Consider the following 23,195-nt stretch of genomic DNA (forward strand, 5'->3'; position numbering starts at 1 on the left):
AAAAGAAATCACTCAGTCTAAAACTGACAATCTTGGATGAATAAATTCACCTTGGCAGCAGAATGCAAGGATATTTGAATGTAATAAGAAAAATGGCCTCAGAATGCCCAAAGGTATGAGTGATGTTGCTATGCTGTGCATTGATAAGGCTTTGATTGTGGGCAAGAAGATAGCAAGTATAAAGTAAGTTTAGTATTCGATGTACTGTGAACAAAATGAAGGACACACATAGCAATCTGTCACCAAATGGAATATGTAATGAATTGTAGAAAGGCCTATTTCCCCTTTTTCTTTTTGTTCCTGGCTATAGAAGTATGAAAAATCCTATTCTTACCTTTCACGTCTCAGTCGCATTTTCTTCTTGCACTAGGATGCCTGAACCAAGCAATAATGGCTTTTAAGATTCTTTCAGCTTTAAAGTCATGTTTTTAAGAACATTAATGTGTAACATGATTTTTTTCCTGGTCTTTGAACTCTCCCCCACTGTAATATTAACTGCTTATCTCAGGCTCATGATGTGCCTTCCCATATTTGTGAATGACAAGACCAGTTCAAGAACTATAGGCACAGTAAAAAAATAATAATGTGGAAGCGAGAATGCATAAAAGAAGGCTAGCACAGTTCAGTGCATACTGCACTAAAGCCACACACTGCTGCATACTACTGATGTGTAGCATTTTCCAGCTCAGGTGGTATACTGAGAAACATGGTAATTAGTTTCTCACAGATACTGTGATTAAAAGGCCAAAAAGTTCTTACAGGGAAATCTTACCGTCTGTGGCTTTAATAAGCATTGTATGAAATAAAGACCAGTACTCAACTACTGTAATCAAAGGACAGAATTCCCAACAAAGTAATTTGGTACCATTTTCAAACGTAAAGCAGAAAATAGAAAAGGACACTAATTGGACAATATATGCTCCCCAGGGAGTTGGAAAGGGAAGTTGTGCATGAAAATAAAATAAGTTCTTGGAACTGAAGCATGAGACTGAAGGTCATGAATAGGCTAGCAGTCACATTCATGCACAAGGAACTTAAGTGTGTTTGTTTTGGTCTCCTGTATAAATGGAATATCTCAGGCTGCCAAGTCCAGTATGTGAAAAAGAACCACAATTAGGGACAGAAACACACTGGAAGAAACCCCATTATCTTGAAATGTACTTAACTTCAAAAAATAAGTTTTCTCACTTGACTTCCCTGGCTTGCAGTATGGTTTCTGATTTTTAAACATTCTTTTCTCCTGCCCGTTGTTAAGTGAAAGTCTTACATAAACAAAGGAAATCAACTGTGCTAAAAGGATGGAAATGACTGTATGCAAAAACCTGACAAATCTACAGAGTAAGCAAACTGGAAGAAAACATTTCTTAACTTAATCCTTTCAGTTACAGCAATGCTGTGCAGTTCTCATGCTGTTCAGAGAAAGTTAGTGTTGTAGGTTACAGCTGTTAGGATTAATTCTCTCATTTTGAGAAAAAGAGTTTCTGTGGCCTCAGTGATATGCTTGGGGCTTTTGGGGGGTCTTTTTTTGGTTTTGCTTTTCTTTTCCAGTAGGAGCAATTCTGATGATAAATATCAGCATGAAATGTCTAACACACTGTGAGGACCTGCAGGGTCATGTTATAGTTACTTTAGGAGACTAAGGCATTGTTCAGCTTCCCCCTACGTGGTCACAGGAGAGGGATGGAAAACCAAGAGCAAACAGGTCATAAGTGGGCATGAAATCATCCTTCGGATGCTTTTTTCTCTCTGTTGCAGCTACAGGCAGGCTATACTTCAAAACAAGGAGCTTCAGCTGAATACCTAGGCTGACAGATCAGGACTCTGGCACTGGAAGAGCTGATCTTAAAGACAAGCTTTATGACCAGAAGCTCACACAGTGCTTTACCTCTCCTTATACTGTGACCAAAATGCGTGTTTGGATTTGGATTTGTAAGCATGGTCTCTGGTCATGTATCAAGATCTACTTCAGTTACAGAAATTCTATCTACCTAATCATATTAAATGGATATATAACTGTTGGTTTAAATAAATGTCAGACCAGTAGACACAGGAAAAAAAAGTCTCATGGTTTGTGTCACAATTCTCAAATTTGTGACACAGTTAACAAGTTAGAGATGCTAGCTGTTCTGGTTTCCAGCTACAAGCAGCTTAAGTAGATTAAATATTATCCCAGACTCTGCTTGTAGTAATACAAGGGACATTAGGAGTACAGGTGTTCTGCATACTCATTGAACAGGAAAGGCCCAAGAGACACTCTTATTAAGATACCCTTTTTTCAAAAATTTTGAGAATTCCTACAGTAACAGCAAAATCTACTCCAGTAACAGGGAGTAAGTACAGAATGCTACAGAATTTAGTACCAATAAATATTCTTCCTTTGAAATGGTGAACTGGATGTGCAGCAGGATCTGGTCACACTTCAAAGAATAATATGCAGAGCTGAAGATCCATCTGTTTGCTCTTGCTATCACCATTGAGGCTGCTATATGTTAAGCAGTCTTTTGAGTACTTCAAAGCATGTTTGAAGTCTTTGCTATGCCTATCCCATGCACACAAAAAAAAGCAAAAGTGCCTTAACAATATGAGTAGCTGGTGGTTTTGTTCATTTTAGTTGTAAGTGAAAACAATTTGTTCCTGTTATATATCATTCCTGGACTTTTTTTTTAGCTATGATAGCGAGGGCCGTCTAACAAATGTTACATTCCCAACTGGAGTCGTCACTAACCTTCATGGGGAAATGGAAAGGGCCATTACAGTGGACATTGAGTCATCCAGCAGAGAGGAAGATGTCAGCATCACTTCCAACTTGTCATCAATCGATTCTTTCTATACCATGGTTCAAGGTACTGTAAACAAAAGATTTCTCAGCAGATACTGGCCTGAAAATTGTTTTCTTGTGGTACAAGCAGCTCCAAATAGAAGTGAAACTTTAGGGGCATAGGGTCTGGAGGAAGGGGTGATACATCCACAGTTTTACACCTATACAGAAACAACTGTTGAGGAAAAGCGGTAGGTAGTATTGCAACAAAAGTAGCATTAAGTTAGTTTTCTAACCAAATCGGTTTTGTAAGCAGCTATGGGAAGTAGAATACTTACTTTATATTAAAAAGGAATCTTGGAAAGAAGAGATGGATTGAAAGGGAAATAGGTACAGAAATAGTATGAAGTGATATTTTAGCTTAACAGCAACTTGCAATATCCCAGCAACCACAGACTTGCAAAAGTGAATAGTTGTAGTATGCTTGGGATTAGGCCAAAAATGCCTAATGAAACAGCAGAGAATGTGTTTTGTGCCAGTTCAAAGAATATACTATGAGGATGAGACTTTAAGTATTTAAGAAACTTTGATGATAGGTCCTAAAGGCATTTTTGCTCCTCTGGGATGCACTTATGCTTAACAATCTCACCCTGGCTCTTTATTACCATTGGGTCAGTTATGTAAAGTCAAGATGCACATATTGCATAAAGTGTCCAGTACAAAGGCAAAGTCTTAACCCATGTAGTTAACCTGTAATTCTCTTTTTGGCCTTTTCAGATCAGTTAAGAAATAGCTACCAGATTGGTTATGATGGCTCACTGAGGATCCTGTATGCCAGCGGCCTGGACTCACACTACCAGACAGAGCCACATGTCTTGGCTGGTACTGCCAACCCAACCATGGCAAAGAGAAACATGACCCTGCCAGGGGAGAACGGGCAGAACCTGGTGGAGTGGCGATTCCGGAAAGAGCAAGCCCAAGGAAAAGTCAATGTCTTTGGCCGAAAGCTTAGGGTAAGCACACAAGTATGAGTGGTATCTACTGCATTCTCATTAAGGAATGAGCAAATGTAAATGCATTCCTGTAGGTATTACCATCCAGCAACTACAGAATATTCACTGTAGACAAGCTCACTGTAGATTGGGTAGTACATGTTTTTATTACTTCATTTATTGGCTATTTTATTTATTAATTGCTCTTTTCTGTGTGTCATGGTTTAACCTCAGGCAGCAGCCAAGCCCCACATGGCTGCTCACTCAGTCCCCCACCAGCAGGATCAGAGACAATTGGAACAGTAAAACCCAGAGAACTTGTGGGTTGAGATAAAGACAGTTTAATAGGGAAAGCAAAAGCCACACACACAAACAAAGCAAAACAAGGAATGAATTCACTGCTTCCCTTGGGCAGGCAGGTGTTCAGCCATCCCCAGGAGGGCAGGGCCCCATCACATGTAACAATGACTTGGGAGGACACAGCCATCACTCCAAACATCCCCCCTTTACATACTGAGCAGTTGGGGTTACCTGTCCTGGCTGTGTCTGCTCCCAGTCTCCCACACACCCCCAGTCTGCTCTCCAGTGTGGCAGTACCGAAAGCACAAAAGACCTTGGCTCTGTGGAAGCCCTGCCCAGAAATAATGAAAACACTTCTAGGTTATTAACCCTGTGTTCAGCAAAAATCCAAAATACAGCCCTGTTCTAGCCTCTGTGAAGAAATACCCCAGCTAAAATCAGCACTCTGTGGAATTTAAACTTGGGTTTAGCTTGGAACGGCTAAAAAGAATAATTTTCTGCTTCCTTCACTGTTTTTCTTTCTGGTACTGAGCTCATGTAACTGATTGGAAATCCTGTTTTAAATTATTCTACCATAAGTTAGCACAATCCCTGTTGGGTTTTTTTTAATTTTAAATTAAAATTGTAGTAAGACTTATTCTTACAGTAGAAAGGGTTTAATTGTATGTGCATGAGGATGGCATATTCCTCTAACATATGTCTTTACCATTTTGTTGGCATTCCTTCTTCCTGTATAGTGAGTGAAATACAAGTAGGAAGCAAACTATGATTTATGACAGCCATTTGGTGAAGACAACACAGTTTAAGCATTTAAAGTTGTGTTGCCAGGAGACCATTTCAAGATCAAAGGTTTGACTTACTATTAGAAATGAACTCAGTTCTTTAAAATAAGGCCTAGGCAGTGTATCAAATGAAAGTACGTAATTTCAGACCACTTGACTTCTTGCCATTTGAAGTCTTAAAATATTTTGTATCTTCCATTGGGACAAGAAAGGAGGGGATGTTGTTATGCAGGTTATATTCCTCTCTACTACTTTCTCTATAAGAGTAATGTATTTTTTATCCAAGAAGCAAGAACAATTATGCACAGTAGCAGCTGCTTAAGAACAATATATTAGTAATTACCTGTGGCAGCTATCTTACATTGATAAGGAAGAGGAAAAGGAAGCCATAATTCTGAAGCTCATCCTTGTGGTTCTGGTTCATAGGCACATCATTTTATACCACAGTGGTATAATACACCTGCCAAGTCATTTGTGAAAGAAGCCCAAGAGAGGTTTGGCAGTGAAACAAATCACCACAAGCACAGTTCTCAGAAGTGACACCAATTTTTGGCATTCAAGTGCAGTGGTGGTAACAATTAAAAAGAGAAGGTAAAGAAGGTAAAGTTGTCATGGGCAACTTTAACTTAGAAGAATTAACACTAAAAAAAAAAAAAAAAGCAAACACAAGGGAAAGATTTAACGAGATGGGAGGGGAAATGAAAGATTACAGATTAGGATAAAATAATACTCATTAAATTGTACATAAAAATGGGAGAAGTAGGGCACGTGGAGAATGAGCCAATAATAGACAAATGCCTCAAAAAAAAAAAAAGGAAAGAAACTTGTCAGCAGTGAAAATGGAAAAAAAAATTAATTTTTTGTGAAATTGATTTACATGGAAAGATATTACTGAAATGTCAGTTGGGGGTGGATGGGGGGATGTAGGAAAGCAGAAAAAAAACAAGAGAAAGAAGAACAGGAATAATTTATGGAACTCATAATTTCTGTGTACAGACATATGTCATCAACATTTTTCTACAAAGAAGACAAATGTAGACAAGAAACAGTGACAAAATGTATTGCCAGTAAAGGTACTCATCTCTGTGACACTCACTGTGTTATACATATGCAGTATCTAATGTTAAAAAGTGCACTGTCAGGTACTCTCTTGGTTTTCTATCTTGCTAATATTAGTTCTACCCAGTACTAGTAATCTTTCTAAAGAAATTAATTAGGAATTATGTTGCCTTCCTCAACAGTCTTCAGGCAATCTTGCTTTTGTTCTGACTTGGTTTGGAATTGTGCAATAAGCTAGTTCTTCTCTGGAGCTGTATGTTTGGTCTATAAGCTAGTTATAGGCAAAGGTCCTGCCAGTCCTCTGCATGGAAGATCCTTTTTAGGGCCTTTGTACTGAGGGTCTCAGAGGTCTCAGATAAAGGAGCTGGTATGAACTCTGTCTCAAGGGATGCACCCAGAACAGACACAGCTGTCTCTGTAAGACACAGCAATACATTCCTACTACTAACAGAGGAATCACAGACAGATTTCATACTTCTCACTGGAAAGAAAAATAGGAATTAAAGTAGAGGAGAATAGATGGAGACATAAAGTACTAAAACGTATCAGGACAGTAGGTAAGGACTGTCAGAAGACTCAGTTTTGTATCATTAAGTGTTTCTTCACTTGAAATTTGCTCATGTACGGTTTTTATCATAATGAAATCCAGAGGTTTCAAATGTATTTGGAGTGTGGTTATCTTGGACACAATAAAAACATTCAGCTTTTCCCCTAAAAGTATTTTTCTAGCAGAGATGTTATTAAGAAGCACTTTAGCTGAGCTGTGTTATTCCAGCCCTACACTGCCCAATGAAACAAGCTATATCACCAAAACTCATTGTTATTCTAATGGCCATCTCTATGGTGAGATTAGGCAAGCACAGCCAAAATTTCACCAAAAGCTCACACACCTGAGTGTAAGAGCTCTGTCTGTCAGCAAGTCTGAAAGCATGAAACTGGCTGGAACAAGAGGTATTTCCTTTCCTTCCCCTCATATCCTGCCCTTACACAGACCAGACAGATGGGAAGTGAAAAGGCAAGGAATGTTATCATCCCAGTTAGCAGCTAGGGCAGTGAGACAGTGGATTAAGTACTTAACTGCAATTTATACAGGAAGGATGTGCTTAGCCAAGAAATTAACCACAATTGCTTGGACATCTGTCTTAACCATAAAACCACCCTTCTTTCTTTGCCAGTTCAGAAATCAGAAGTGTCCATTTTAACTTCAGTGTCTAATCCTGAGAGGTGGACAAGAAAATTTATAAAAATCATAATTAAATGTAAAATAAGGAAGGGGAGGTGGAGAGAAAGGGAAGGAAAAAAATTAGAGAAGCAAAACAGGCAGGGACATGCAGAGATGAGTGCAGGCAGACACTGGAAAAAAACAAAGCCAGAAAAAAAAATTTAAAATTAATTTATGTAAATGAGATAATGTTAGATGTTGGAAAAATTTAAAAAAACTCCCTGAAAACAAGTAAAAAAATTTACAAAAAATTAGTTGAATGGAAGTACTTCAAACCTAAGTTTAACCTACTTCTAGAATCAGTCTTGTAGCATTAAATTTTCAGATTATATTTAAATAACTTTTGATGGTTCATTAAATAGGTAAAACAGCTATTCTGCATCTGCTAGTCTTAGTGTTCTTTACTTAGGAGATTTACATGAAAATGTGATTATTTTTTCCCTAAATTGATTGTGCAGATTCTTCTCATGCCAGTGATTTCAATAAACAAAGAGAAAGGTATTGTACATAAATAGACAGACTGAGCAAAAGAGAGCATTTGGAAGAACCTTTTTCCTGTTTGCCTATGACCTATCACCACACTTCAGTACTTTTTATACCAATAATAAAGGATCTAATTTATATTAATCTTTCAGAAGCTTATCAGCCTCAGGGTTTAAGTACCAACATCCATGGGAAGTTTCAGCCTGAAAAATCCAAAAATCTTCTGGTCATTTCTTTGGTGTATCCCTATCTATTCTCTTGTTCTTTTCTGAATATTATTTAGCCATCTTTGTTTATACTTTGTAATGTATGTATGAGGTACATGAAATGGAATTTTTTCTTAATTCTTAATACACATAGCTCTCTGTCCATTTCTACCCTGCTTCCCACATGTTCACAAAACACCGTGTTGAAAAAAATCTCATTTATCAGTTTTTCACCCCACCTGGAACAGCTTTAAAAAGACACAGGAGATACAGAAATGGTTTACAGATGAAGAAAGAAATCCTTGAGGGCTGTTGGAGAACACTAAAGCACAATTCAGTGCTGACAGGAATGGAGAAGTGCAAAGATACTGATGCAGGAAAAGAAAACCAGACATTTTCCTTTTATAAATTCAGAAATGAGACCAAATTCAATGAAAGTGAAAGTTGACATATTTTGAACTCTAAAGGGAGGTGGAGGTGGATTTCAGTGTAAAAGTATTACATAGAAATCACTATCCATCACTTGTAGTTTACATATACCAATAACCAGTTTTCAACATAAATGCATCTATGGCTTTATTTAATATAGACTTCATAAAGCTAAGCCTTTATTTTCAAATCAAAATACTTAAAAACTTCAAAGCATTTCTAACTGGTTTTCAATGGTTCAGTAGTCTTCCAATCATTTATGGCTTTAAGTGGTCAATTAACTAGAATATATAATCCTCTGCTGAGGATTTCAGCCTTATAAATACATTGCAGCAGTGGATATTATACTGAGTTAAATTTCCACTTGATCCTGAAGGGGAATGCCTAAAGACTGTTTAACCTTAATTTGAAGATCTAAAATGCTTTTGAAGATCTTAATCTTGTATTTGCTATTTTGAAAAATACTTGCTGTGAAAGACTGGGATTCAGTTCTTTCTTAGCATGATTGTTATGAATTGGAAAAGTGGTTGCTGGGAATATATTTTGACAATAATTTGCTAGATATACTTCAGACTGCCTACAAAAGAAGTTGTTTTTATTGAAATGACCCCATTTCTTACAAAAGTTTTTAGTACACATCTTTCAGTATCTCCTTAACAGTTGGCTAAGCATCAAGAAAGAAAATATTGCAACAAATTCTGAGCCTTCTCTTCATCTAACCAGACCTTCTAAGGTAGATACTATTATAGTGCCTTACAGTTATATCAAGAAGTTGCTAAAATACTTTACACATACAGCAAATCAATCACTGTAAATGGTATTTAAAGAATAGTTAGCTTTGTGGAAATACAGGTGGCTGGGGTTTGAACAGCATGATTTATTGTGTCATTTTGTTTGCTTTAAAAAGGTTAATGGCAGAAACCTCCTTTCAGTTGACTTTGATCGAACCACAAAGACAGAAAAGATCTACGATGACCACCGTAAATTCCTGCTGAGGATTGCCTACGACACGTCAGGGCACCCCACCCTGTGGCTCCCGAGCAGCAAGCTGATGGCTGTCAATGTTACCTATTCATCCACAGGTCAAATAGGCAGCATACAGAGAGGCACAACTAGTGAAAAAATAGAGTATGATGGACAGGGAAGGATAGTGTCTAGAGTGTTTGCTGATGGGAAAACCTGGAGTTACACATACTTGGAAAAGGTAAAGAACACTCAGGTTTTTAAAAATGCTTGGAGTATGCTGAAATTCTGCAGCAACTCAATGCTGCATACAAAGCAAAAATAGGTAGTAGAAGCACATTGCAATTATTCTAAGCATCAACATGTGTTTCCAAGGGGAATGTTTCATTCCACAGATATGTAATCATGCTGTAGGTAATTGCTAGGAATTGATGTGTTTTTAAATTATTTAGGCCGCTCACTAACAAGAAGCATCTGCATTTACCTTTTATCTTAACACTTAAAATAAGGTACAGGGACTATCTATCTGCAATTCAATTCAACTGAAAATAATTTGTTTGCAAATGCTCTGCTGTTGTGGGCTTTTTTCACTACCAAGAAAAGCTCTTTTTTCTAAATAGTTACAGCTGTCAATTTGTACTTGCTATATGTTGTAGCATCAAAATAAGGGACAAGCAAAAGATTAGGAATCACTACATATGTAACAATTGCTGAATGATAGCTCTCCTTCTAGAAATATCTGTGAAAATCACCCTTGTGAGATCTGCAGAAAGAGAATCCTTGTCTTTTAGGGGTTTAAATATATTTCTGCTAAAGATGTTGCTCAGCAAATACTGTTTACTAGTTACTGCAGACATAATTTAATCAAGACCTATGATACATAATAGCCACACATTAGGAAAATGTCAGAATAATTCAAGTAGCTCCTTTTGATATGAATAATCAAACAATTGTTTTGCCTGTGTCTCAAAAGCTTACAGAACAAGAACACAGTATTCAGAAATCTCAGGCTAGTCAAATTCTTCCAAATCATCTCTAATTGTAAGAGAGAAATTGTATCTCCCATATGTTGTTCTCCTCATGAGTTAATGGCTCTGAGACAGTTTTACTTCCTCCCATATTAAACATGACTTATCTGAATCCATTGACAATCTGCTGTTTAGCTGTGAATGCTTGATAAAAGAGCGATACAGTCATAACAAGTAGCAAATTATGAATGTAGAACTACTAATTACAGAACCCCTTACAATTAAGCATACAAGTAAATTAGGCAGGGAGATGTTAACAACATGTAAGGTCAATGATAACTCAATTAAAGGGGAGATAATTTTCTCAAGTGGAATGTCACATTTTTGTGAAGAAATAGTATCAGTATATGGCGGGAGGGGAGATACTGCACCATTTGTCACATGATAAAAATCTGTTCTTAATTTTCAGTCAATGGTTCTTCTGCTCCATAGCCAACGGCAGTATATCTTCGAATATGATTTGTTGGATCGGCTTTCCGCTGTCACCATGCCCAGTGTTGCTCGTCATACCATGCAGACTATCCGCTCCATTGGCTATTACCGGAATATATATAACCCCCCGGAAAGCAATGCTTCTGTTATAATGGACTACAACGAGGAAGGGCAGCTACTTCAAACTGCTTTCCTGGGGACAAGCCGGAGAGTATTATTCAAGTACAGACGGCAGACCAAGCTCTCAGAAATTTTATATGATAGTACAAGAGTTAGTTTTACTTATGATGAGACAGCAGGAGTCCTGAAAACAGTAAACCTCCAAAGCGATGGTTTTATCTGCACCATTAGATACAGACAAATTGGCCCGTTGATTGACAGACAGATTTTCCGCTTTAGTGAAGATGGAATGGTAAACGCCCGATTTGACTACAGCTATGACAATAGCTTCAGAGTGACTAGCATGCAAGGTGTCATCAATGAAACCCCATTGCCTATTGATCTCTACCAGTTTGATGATATCTCTGGCAAAGTTGAACAGTTTGGAAAATTTGGAGTTATATATTATGATATTAACCAGATCATTTCAACAGCCGTAATGACATACACAAAACACTTCGATGCACATGGGCGCATCAAGGAAATTCAGTATGAAATATTTCGGTCGTTAATGTATTGGATTACAATTCAGTATGATAACATGGGACGAGTGACAAAAAGAGAAATTAAGATTGGGCCATTTGCCAACACCACAAAATATGCTTATGAATATGATGTAGATGGTCAGCTCCAGACAGTTTATCTGAATGAAAAAATAATGTGGCGATACAACTATGACCTGAATGGCAACCTGCACTTGCTCAACCCCAGCAGCAGCGCCCGTTTGACACCCCTTCGGTACGACCTGCGAGACAGAATAACTCGACTGGGAGATGTACAGTACAGATTAGATGAAGATGGATTTCTGCGTCAGAGGGGTACTGAAATCTTTGAATACAGTTCAAAGGGCCTTCTTACTCGAGTTTATAGCAAAGGCAGCGGGTGGACAGTGATTTACCGTTATGATGGACTTGGACGACGAGTTTCCAGTAAAACTAGCCTTGGGCAGCATCTCCAGTTCTTCTACGCAGACCTTACCTACCCAACGAGGATAACTCATGTCTATAACCACTCAAGTTCTGAAATCACATCTCTATACTATGATCTGCAAGGACATCTTTTTGCCATGGAAATTAGCAGTGGAGATGAGTTTTACATTGCATCAGACAATACAGGGACACCACTGGCTGTTTTCAGTAGCAATGGTCTCATGCTTAAACAAATTCAATACACTGCCTATGGAGAGATCTATTTTGACTCTAACCTTGACTTCCAGCTGGTAATTGGATTCCACGGAGGCTTATACGACCCACTGACCAAACTAGTCCACTTTGGAGAAAGGGATTATGACATACTGGCAGGCCGGTGGACAACACCTGATATTGAAATCTGGAAGAGAATTGGAAAAGATCCAGCTCCTTTTAATTTGTACATGTTTAGAAATAACAACCCAGCCAGTAAAATACATGACGTAAAGGATTATATCACAGGTAAGAGAAGGTTACTTGACTGCAGCTAGGGGATGCTGTACCTACAGGCATCCAATTTAGAGGGAGTAAGACTGTAGGCAGAAAGGGTCCTCCTGTGATCAGTTTAACAAACCAGCATCACAGAAATATTCACTGGAAGCTGGTTGATATTTTCCAGTGTAGACTTTTACAAGACTGCTAATGTAAATTGCTCAATATGCTCCAGGGCTAGCACAAAGTAATGTGTACACAGCCAGGTGCATGGAAGGAGGAGTAGGATAGTATAGAAAAAGGATTGAACTTCTCTTTTGGCAAAAAAAGGTGCAAACGTGCTTACTTTCATATCTCAATTCTTAGAGAACCTATATGCTTTTTGTTGTTCTAGAGTTAGTGTATAGTGTTTTCCATTACTCTACATACCAAAAATCTGACTACACGATACCAGAATTTTTGGGAAAATGTATGACTCCAATACATTTGATTTTTTGTATTTGAATTAAATGTAAAAAATCCAAATTACACAGACATTGCCAGTCTACAGGAAGAGCTCAGCCCCACTTACTTAGGAGCTGTGAGACTACCACTTAGAAGAGCATCCTGGGAATCAAGTGGGTTTGCATTCATTTAACAAACAGCAGATTAAGTGGGTTGCTAGCAGGCTGCCTGGGAGTAAGAATAAAAACAGACCTCTGAATCTGTCCTCTTTTAGCAGCATGTGCTGTAGGGCATGACGTTGGATCGGATTCTTTGTGCTATTGAAAATCATGCACTTAGTTCAGAAATTGCCCTCAAAATACAGTTTTGGTTCTTTTCTTAACATCTTTGATGTCTGAAATGCACAGGCGGACACTGCTTATATAAGATTATTATTACAATAGGTAATTTGGCTGACTGGCAGTTTTAAATGCAGCACCTCATGAGGCATAGCATTTATTTGAAAATGTTAGAAATTATTTTAAGTTAAATATTTTTTATTCTTTTAATTTTTGGAAAAATCTGCTTCCTTATTCCACATATTGTGAGCTTACTTAAATAAAAATTATTAGGCTTTGTAAGGAGCACTCTGCCAACCTCTAAGGTTAGTTTTTGTGGAATATAGTGTAAAAAAAACAGAAACAAGGCAGAGCACTCTTTCTAGCCAAACAATTGTTAACTGATTGTTGGCACCCCTAATTTATTTTTAACAGAACATAAAATGTATCATAAATAATGTGATCTAATGATAATTTGGTATCCTGTCTGCTTACTGATGCATTCATTAGCTTTTCATTTCATTGATTTCATCATCTTGAATAGGAGCAGATTTCTCTTGAATCAACAAAAAATATCTGCCAAATCATTTAAAAGGTAATTGGCCATATAGGTGATGCTTCAGGAGTAGTTTTAAGTCATTACACACACCAAAAGGACAGGATGTGCTCTGCAGTACTTTTTTTTTTGGCTTTGTTTAAAAGTATTGATGATGAAGGTATGACATAAAGCATGTTTAACCTAATCATGAAATTCCAGTTAGTTTAGGCTGCAGGCAATGAAATCTCCCCTTAATTGTGCTGCCATAATTGTTCTGGAAGTCACTGAGGCCATCAGAACCTGATTGCTGAACTCTGCAATACCTTTCAACTGAGCCTAGCACAACTCTTATATAGAACAGACATTTTCTTTTAAGTTTAGAACTGTAAGTTTCCTGTATAGGTTTGCTGTTTCCATACAAAAAGAAATCAACTATGCCAAAAGCTATTATTTGTAAAAATGTTGTGGTTGCAAAATACAGAACAATTCTAATATTTTTCTCTCTTTTTTTCTTATAATTATTCCCTTTCAGATGTTAACAGCTGGCTGGTGACATTTGGCTTCCATCTGCACAATGCCATCCCTGGCTTCCCTGTTCCGAAATTTGATTTAACAGAACCTTCTTATGAACTTGTGAAGAGCCAGCAATGGGAAGACATACCAGTAAGAAACAAAACTAAACATACAAACTGAATAACATAGAATGTTCTCTTCCATTCAGATCTTATAAGGCATGGATGATTCTGTCAGCCAGGGTTATTTGCTAAATTCAATCCAAATTTAGTACCTTTATCTAGTTTAAGAAATCACAGGTGGAGGGTTTCACTAAGTTAGGTACTATTTCATATAAGCTTTTGTTTGCTTTTAGAAATTATAAAAATTTTAAAAGACAATAATCAATGACAAGTTTAAGATGCTCTAAAGATGTATAGCAGAAACTACAGAGATTATATTTGTACTAACAATCTGCCTGAAGACAGTAACTGAACACTGTTGTAAAAAAGAGATGGTGAAGTAAACAGAAGAAGAGGTGATATACCCATACCAGGCACCACTATAATTTTGCTTCTTTTTAATTTTAACCACGTGTTATATGTAAAGATAAAATACGGAAACTGAAATTACCTGAGGTAAATCCTACTATATCACATAAACTCAGATGCTTATGAAGTTCTTCGAAAGCAAAAAAAATGAACTTTCATCCCAAAAACCTGCTGCGGTTTTAAATAATGAAAGAAATGCATGTGGAAGTAAAATCTAAGTCTGCCATTTAAGAAAATTGTATTTACAGATGAGGCTTACTCAAAGATCAAATACCTATGCCCTCAAAAATCCTATGGTTTTTGCTTTAGAAGGAAGCATTAAGAGACATTAAAATGGGTTATCCCATTCTAAACAGTCAAAGAAAAGATCTCTTTTTACAAGAATCATGATAGAGAATGCTACAAAAATTAAAGGTGATACAAACTTTAAAATCTTGCAACCCAATGTAGATCAAAAGTCCTTAGAATGGTGACCCAGCAGAAGGGAACATATGGAAGCTAGCTTTGCATTCAGGAAGGTTGGTTAGTTAGTTAGTTAGTTAGTTAGTCAGTCAGTCAGTCAGTCAGTCAGTCAGTCAGTTAGTTAGTTAGTTAGTCAGTTAGTCAGTTAGTTAGTTAGTTAGTCAGTCAGTTAGTTAGCTAGTTTGTTTGTTCTTTTTTAATAGCAAGGAATTGAGTAATAGGGAGAGACTTGAGAGCCCAGCATGAGACTAGTGTCTGCCACAAGCAACAAAAGCAGTGAAGGAGGAGCATAGCAAGCACTCCAGTTGTATTGGGAGATAAGAGACCTGTCATCAGGCATGGCTGTGAAGAATGATCAGAGTTTGTTTAGGTCTCAAAGTTAAGTCCCAAAGGCTAAAGAACGAAATCATCCACTAACACCAGCAAAGTCATACCAGGAATAGAACCAGTCTGGTCAAAGAGATGAGGGCAGACAGCTAGTTGTCAAAAATCTTCAGGAGAGAGCTCAATAATATGAGGAATGCCAGGAGTATGTGATATGACAGAGTGAGAAGGGTGTGATAAGAAAAGCTCTGAGGATACATGTTAAAAAAAACAAAGTTCATCATTAGGAAGTTGCTATAGCATCTTGCTGCTCTCACTGATGATTGCTGTTTACAATATATTTTGTGCTCAATAGCTTTCATGTAGGATTTACAACAGCTGAAATCCATACTCATTAGCAAATGCAGACCAAAATCTGCCACATTCAAGAAGAATGGAGAGTCCAAGTTAATTCATAATTCCCTCAGGAGTTATCCCCTCCAGAAAGCTACCCTTGTGCAAAAGAGAAGCCTTTGCAAACTTTTTGCCAAGCTTTGATTAGCAGCAAGGCTGAGTTAAGGTTGTATGAATCTTAATGACTCCAGCTGGTCTCCCATCCAGAAATTTAGGAAAACAAAGCAGGCTTTTGACTCATTTGTGAGCGGTGAAATAAATGGTTTAAGCAGTATTTTACTGAAAGGAGAAGGGGTCAATTGGAAGATAAACTGGATCATCATCAAAAACCAAGTACTCATTTTCAAAAGTGCAGCCAAAGCTATTTAAATCTTTGTTTCCTGCTGAGACAACTGCCAGGGCAGCTGTCTACTCCCCACCTCTATCAGTACAGCTCATTCACAGCTTATTGCTGTTAAGGCCCAGGGTTAGATCGGTAAGATGTGTCTATTCTGCACAGTTTTGAGGTCTCATCCCAACCACAGCTGACCCTGTGATTTGAGCTGTCCTGCTGTCTAGGTGCACTAGCTAACCATTCCTGCTAGCTGCTCCTGCTCTTTCAGCTGTCCAAACTAACCACTGCAGTTATACTGACAGGTCCCATTTCCCAGTCATCCTCTCTTTACCAGGAGTGCACCTGGTATAGTGGGCTACACACAGCTCTTCCATGACATTCTGCTATCCTAGCTTTTCCATTAGACTGGCTTGTTGGTTTTTTTCCTACATTGCCCCTTGTCTTTGCTAGCTACGAACAAAACACTGCTGTATTCGGTATTGAACCCATCTAAAGCTCTTGGGGAAAAGCTCTTTTAGGCAGGAAGCTGATACTTGAAGTGAAATGGAAGGTCACACAGTCCAACTGGCCACAGTCTTTTCACATGTTCCCTTTTATCAGTTTCTGCAAGTACTTGCAAGAAAGGGCATCAGTCCCCAGTATTCCATCTCACTGGTCCATACCATTACCTCCCCTCTCTTTTACTGTAAAGACTGTTATTACAGTTTGATTTCCCTCATTTATTTAGCAGTTTGAGGGATTATGAGAGCCTCCCTGCAGTTTGGTCTCAGGCTGGGGCTACTTGAGAGACTCTTATCTGCTGACTCAGCGTAAAGAAAGGTTTGTTCCAGTTCTAAAGCACAGCTTCATAACCTGCCAAAATCTCCTCAGTTTGACTGGACTCATGGTAGACAGGAATCATAATTGAACAAGCTCAGAGAAGAGATGCCACCATAGTAGGATGACACTGTAGTAAGACAGTTCTTACCTGTATAACATGACATGGGCTGGAAATGTGCACTGGCAGCCTAGAAGGTAAGTCCTGTCCTGAGCTGCATCAAAATCAGCAAGGCTGTCAGGGAAAGGGAAAGGATTTTGCCCCTCTACTTTGCTTTTGTAAGACCTCAGCTGAAACACAGCATCCGCAGGGCCCCCAGCACCGAAAGGACATAAACCTGTTCAAGGAAGTCCAGAGGAGGGCCACCCAGTTGATCAGAGGGATTCAGTACCTCTCCTATGAGGAAAGAAATTGGGATTGTTCAGCCGGAAAAAGAGAAGGCTTTTAAGTAACTTACTTGCAGCCTTCCAGTACCTGAGGGAACTTACAGGAAAGATGGGGTAAGACTATTTAGAAGAGCAGGTGGTGACAGGACTAGGGAGAACAGTTCAAATCAAAAGAAAGTAGGTTTAGATTACATATTAGGACAAAAATCTTTACTGTGAGAGTGGTGAGGCCCTGAAACAAGCTGCCCAGGGAAGTTGTGGATGTCCTGTCACTGGAGGTGTTCAAGGCCAGGTTGGATGGGTCTTTGAGCAATCTGGTCTAGCTGAAGGTGTTAGAACTAGATGATTTTCAAGGTCTCCTTCCAATCCAAACCATTCGGTGAATCTTGTGGTTATGTATTGGCATTGCAAGTCTGTCCTGTGCAGCCCAGTAAGCAGCCTCTGAAGTTAAAGCCGATTTTTTTGCAGGTTCTCAGGAAGACAAAGAATAAAAGCAGTGAACATTAGCAAAATAGTCTTGTAACTCAACAGAACAAGCAGTATGCAGATCTAATTAACTCCTTGGCACTGTCAGTTGTGGCATATCCTGTTGTTGTCCATGGGCAGCACACCAAGAAATCCTGGCTGTTTGGCATTTAGGGGGCTACAGATGGCTGGTAAAACTTCTGTCTGTTCTTGTTTACAGCCAATTTCTGGAGTGCAACAACAAGTGGCGAGACAAGCAAAGGCTTTCCTTTCCCTGGGAAAGATGGCAGAAGTGCAGGTCAGCAGACGGAAATCCAGTGGAGAAAAGTCATGGCTGTGGTTTGCCACGGTGAAGTCTCTGATTGGCAAAGGGGTGATGCTCGCTGTCAATCAAGGCAAAGTGCAAACAAATGTGCTCAACATTGCTAATGAGGACTGCATAAAAGTGGCAGCTGTTTTGAACAACGCTTACTACCTAGAAAACTTGCATTTCACTGTGGAGGGAAAGGACACGCACTATTTTATCAAGACCACCTCCCCTGAGAGTGACCTTGGGACACTGAGGCTGACAAGTGGGCGTAAGGCCCTGGAGAATGGCATCAATGTCACTGTTTCCCAGTCCACCACTGTGGTGAACGGCAGGACTCGTAGGTTTGCTGATGTTGAAATGCAATACGGTGCTCTAGCGCTTCACGTCCGCTATGGCATGACGCTTGATGAGGAAAAGGCCCGGATACTGGAGCAAGCCAGGCAAAGAGCTCTTTCCAGTGCCTGGGCCAGAGAACAACAGAGAGTAAGAGATGGAGAGGAAGGCGCCAGGTTGTGGACAGAAGGAGAAAAGAGGCAGTTGCTAAGTGCTGGAAAGGTACAAGGATACGATGGGTACTATGTACTCTCTGTGGAGCAATATCCAGAATTAGCAGACAGCGCTAACAATATACAGTTCCTCAGACAAAGTGAGATAGGAAAGAGGTAACACTCTGGCTTAGCTCAGGCTGCCAAAGAGACTGTGTACCAGTGTCTTCTAAAAAGGAGACTAAACTGTTTTGCTGCATTACTACTTGAGCCTAAGCTTACATCTTTGCTCAGATTTTTTCTGTAGCACAATCCAGACTCTGTAATAAAAAGAGCGCCTTCCAGAAGAATGATACTGCTAATGACAAAACTTTTTTTTTCTCAATGACCTTAAAGGTGATCTGCTTTAAAGAATATGTTTACATATGCATATCGCTGCACTCAAGTTGGACTGAAAAGTATTTAAAAAAAAAAAAAAAGAAGAAAAAAAGAAAATAAAAAGGCCTACAGATTTTGCAACAGGCTGTTTCTTTGAGGCACTGTATTTAATTAAGATACAGACCTATACAGTGTTTCCAAATAGTACTGAATTGTTGACCTTTGCTTACAAGAAGTAGTCTCTTTCTCTCTCTCTTTTTCTCTCTCTTTCTCACTGCATAGGATGTGGTATGTATCTGTTAATTTTAAAACATGGGGCAAAAATTACTGTTTATAGACAACCCAACTGCATTAAACTGTGCTGCTTTCTAAAAGGACATTGGCACAAGTGACTTATGCTACCATGGGAATTTAATAATGGATTTTACAATGCTAACATGGTTTGCCTTGGGGGGAAAACGGCAAGTAGAATCCTTGTTGCATATAAGCAAAGGAAACCCTGATTTTTTTGTAAATTATGTGAGACAAGTTGTTTATGGATTTTTATATGAATTACAATTTACTGTACATCAAATATTAGTCTCAGAGGAGTTAATTTATGTAAAGTGTTTAAAAAAGTTTATACTTAAAAATAAAATGATAAAAACATGTGCTGTGTGTGATTTTTTTTAAATAAAAAGGAATTGCACCTTTTATGTTATAGCTGTACAGTATAAAGGATTATATTGTAGAGATATAACAGTGATGACTAATGTCCAAAAGTGTTAATATTTTTGTATTAGGTTTAAAGCTGTGCATCTATCACTCTGCTGATAGGATGGGACACTCCACAAAGTGGCTGGCTGAATCAGACCACAGCTCCCTCCCCTCCCTCTCCTGTCACCCAGGCCAGTGCCACTTCATCAGTCATTGTTAGAAGGCACAGTAACCAAATAAGTCTCATTTAGTATGATGGAAGACTTTAATAGGTTGGGGTTTCCTTGTCTTTTTCCAGCCCTAATGTAATAAATGGACATTTATTCATACCAGGTGGGGTTTCTGTTGGTTTTTTAGCAGCTTTGTTTCACAATGGAGGAATAGTGTCTCAGGTGCTTGGCAAATTGTATGTAGAAGAAGAAGAAGAAATGATGTAGTTTCATCCAGTTATGTCAACTTTGTCTTCTGTATAATACAGCTCTTTTAGGTGTTAATAACTCCAGATAGAAGAAGCGTACCTCTGACCTGATGCTACAGAATTGCTCTTTAGGCAGGCAGGCTGTTCAGTAGGTTCATCTCCTGGCCTTCAGCTGGCAAATCAAATCTCATTACTGTGAACACAACCTGGGGATGGAGAGGAAGGTCCAGTTCTAGTGCCTAGTCTGCATCTCCACACCACTGCATAGATTTGGCACGCTCTGCTCCAAGGCCCAGTATATTTGCTGCAGGAAGAACTCAAGAGTGCAGCTGGTTCCTTATAGGAAGCCTGTGGTGGCATCTATGGCATCTGTTTTACATCTTGGCTGAAACCATTCTTAGAGCTTTAGTCTCATGAGCACTAAATTCAGCCACAAAAATAAATATTTTTAAGATGAGACAAAATTGGGGGTTTTGATGTTCATTGAAATATACACAGTATTTCTATCCATGTATTATAATGACAGAACATAGTAAGTGAACGTGTCTTACCTATGAATGGTTCAAGTGGATGTAATAAAAATAGTTTTCTAACTGCTTTGTATTCTGAGAGTCTATGGTATTACATACTCTAAATTGCACATTAGGATTGTTTGATAAACAGATTTGAATTTCTCCCAGCCAAGTTGCTACCGAATCTACAGTATCAGTGCTATTACTGTATGTGTGTATTTGGTAGAGCATACAGAACTAATTACACATATAATGAATGCTAATCATCTATTAGAATTAAAGCACAGATTAGTTGTTAGTACTTTTACCCTTGAAGCTTGAGGGCCCTAAATTTAGAGAGGATGGTATTTCAGACCCCAGAGGTGTGTCATTGAGCTACGTATTCTTTTTAAAAGATGTAAAATGCTAGGTGTTTGCAGTTCTGTTGGGTGGCTCTTCCACAGCACTGTATTTAGCATGCTGTAAGTGCTCTCTGTTGAAATAGGCTCATATTCTAAATTATGTCCAATGTTTCTGTTCTGTTTGAATATGAAAAGCTTGTATAACATGTCAACATTGAAATATATCTTCTACTTGGCACATACCAGTCCCTTCTCCTTTGTTCTGGCACCAATAAACAACAAATTATAGTATCTGTTGGTGATCATTTTAGATACAGTCAAATCAAGCCAATTAGTGGCCTTGTTAGTAGGTATAATGAGCCTGTTTCTTGCTAAAAAAGACTTGTGATCTGGACATGTTCCTGCAGGAAATAGTGACCTTGGGGAATATAGAAACAAAAGATCTTTTTAAAGAAAAAAATATGCATAATTAAAGAAGCATATTATAAAAATAAGAAAAAAAGAAAGGAGATTCTAAGTATTTTAGACAATGCCAGTCAAAATGCTATCCTGATATTTTGAGATGTATATTTCGTCTGATTTGTATTGTTCTTTTAATTTGCCTTCTTAACTTTATATGTGTCCTGAATTTTCCACAAATTGATAACTATAGATTGCATCTAGGCTTTCCAATAAAAGCCAACCCAACGTGTGCGTGTGTGTGTGTGTGTTTATATTTGGGTTTTTTAATCTGTATGTCAGATACTGCACCTGTGCTGCCACTATTCTTGTATCGAAGCAACAAAGTGATCCCCTTGCACTCCTGTTGATTCATTTGCCTCACAGCTGGCAGTATCTTTTTTTGACTCTATCCAATGGCTTCATCTGCTAACTCAGCAAAGTGAATTTCTCCATGGGATCTCTCAGGGGGCCTGCTTTAGAGAAAACATTAAATATACCTCCACAAAGCCAAATCTTTCATGGATAAGGAAAGCCAAAGAACAAAAAAAATCACTTAGAACTGTTTTCTCTCTTATCCTCCTGAGTAAAAATATGACAAAAAGTCCTTGATTGTAAAGAATTAGATTGGCACTGGTAGTTACATATATACACAGAAGAGATCCTTCAACCTGCATTTAGGCCCCCTTTGCATAAACTGCTGAATTCAGCACTGCTCTTCATCAAGAGACTGCTTTCATTTTACTTGGAACAGGCAGACTTCACCACACTCACTTTGTAGTGACAACCTTGAGTTGGTAACATGTTGATCCAGCACTAATCAGGTCACTGCTTCGTTAACTATGGCCTAATTTTGTTATTAAAAAAAAAAGAGGCAGTAAGAGATCTTTGTATGTTCACACTTGGGAAGTGAGAGATTTGCATTTGACAAGAGGGGAAAAAATGCCAGTTAACCACTGCCACTCTTCTGAGGCATTTCTAAACAATGGCTGAAAGACTGTAAAAGAAAAAACACTAAAATAACAGTTAAAATACATAAAATAACAGTTAAAATTGTCTATGAGAGAATAGGCTGCATTTGCAGAGAATCAGATGATGAAATGCTTGAATTCTGTTTTCAGAGAAAAAAGAAGGAAAAGCTTCTGAAAGTGTTGATATCTTGGTATACTGCTATGTCCAGAAGGGCAGGCTATGGCTTTACATATGGGCAGCTTGGGAACTTTAAGAAAAAGAGGAAAAAACTCATGCATAATTCTTTGGAGATGGCAAAGCAGAGGCACTTATTAGAAACAGCTTCTAAGCAGCTTATTAGAAGCTGCTTATTTGACACTTATTAGAAGCTGCCAGGGTTAAAAATAAGCCAAAGCACAGGGCATCATCCCACAGCATAAACTGAACAGCACAGACACAGTGATATCATACCCGTAACTGCAAAGCCACATCCAAACCCAGCAAACTAATCAGCTTCTCATCTACAACCAATCAGTTCTAAGGACTAAAGAGCAAGATACAAGCTTTATAAAATAAAATTGATCGTTACACACACAAGTTGCTGGGGCTCTGTGATACGAAACAAAAAAAGACAAACTAAAAGTGATAAAAAACAAAATGTAAACCAGTTAATTGATGAGTATGTGCCAATTCTTCCCCCTGGGAAAAACAGAACACATGGTCTATAGCTGTCATGCTGACAGAGCTTAAGACTTCATTTTTTACCTCTGAAGTTTTTAGCTTTGTGGCAGACCGACCACATAAGGCAAATTTAACTGTGTGAGTACCTAGGCTACCCCTGTTCAAAAAGTCAAAATACAAATAATAGATAAATCCCTGCTCATCACCCCCAGCCCATTTTTCTGTAGAAGTAACATAAATTAGGATGCC

General features: G+C 38.4%; 1 protein-coding gene across 1 annotated transcript in view; it reads left to right on the forward strand.

Moving 5' to 3' along the window:
- Positions 1-21,567, forward strand: part of TENM3 (teneurin transmembrane protein 3) — a 236,638-nt gene extending 215,071 nt beyond the window's left edge. The window contains exons 22-27 of the mRNA XM_050973933.1: positions 2,668-2,843; positions 3,536-3,771; positions 9,139-9,435; positions 10,632-12,243; positions 14,045-14,175; positions 17,957-21,567. Of these exons, the coding sequence (XP_050829890.1) occupies positions 2,668-2,843; positions 3,536-3,771; positions 9,139-9,435; positions 10,632-12,243; positions 14,045-14,175; positions 17,957-18,712 (3,208 nt within the window). The 3' untranslated portion in view covers positions 18,713-21,567. The remainder of the gene's footprint in view (positions 1-2,667; positions 2,844-3,535; positions 3,772-9,138; positions 9,436-10,631; positions 12,244-14,044; positions 14,176-17,956) is intronic.
- Positions 21,568-23,195: the final 1,628 nt, after the last annotated feature.

This window comes from Serinus canaria, chromosome 4 (assembly GCF_022539315.1).
Source record: "Serinus canaria isolate serCan28SL12 chromosome 4, serCan2020, whole genome shotgun sequence".
Taxonomy (NCBI): Eukaryota; Metazoa; Chordata; class Aves; order Passeriformes; family Fringillidae; genus Serinus; species Serinus canaria.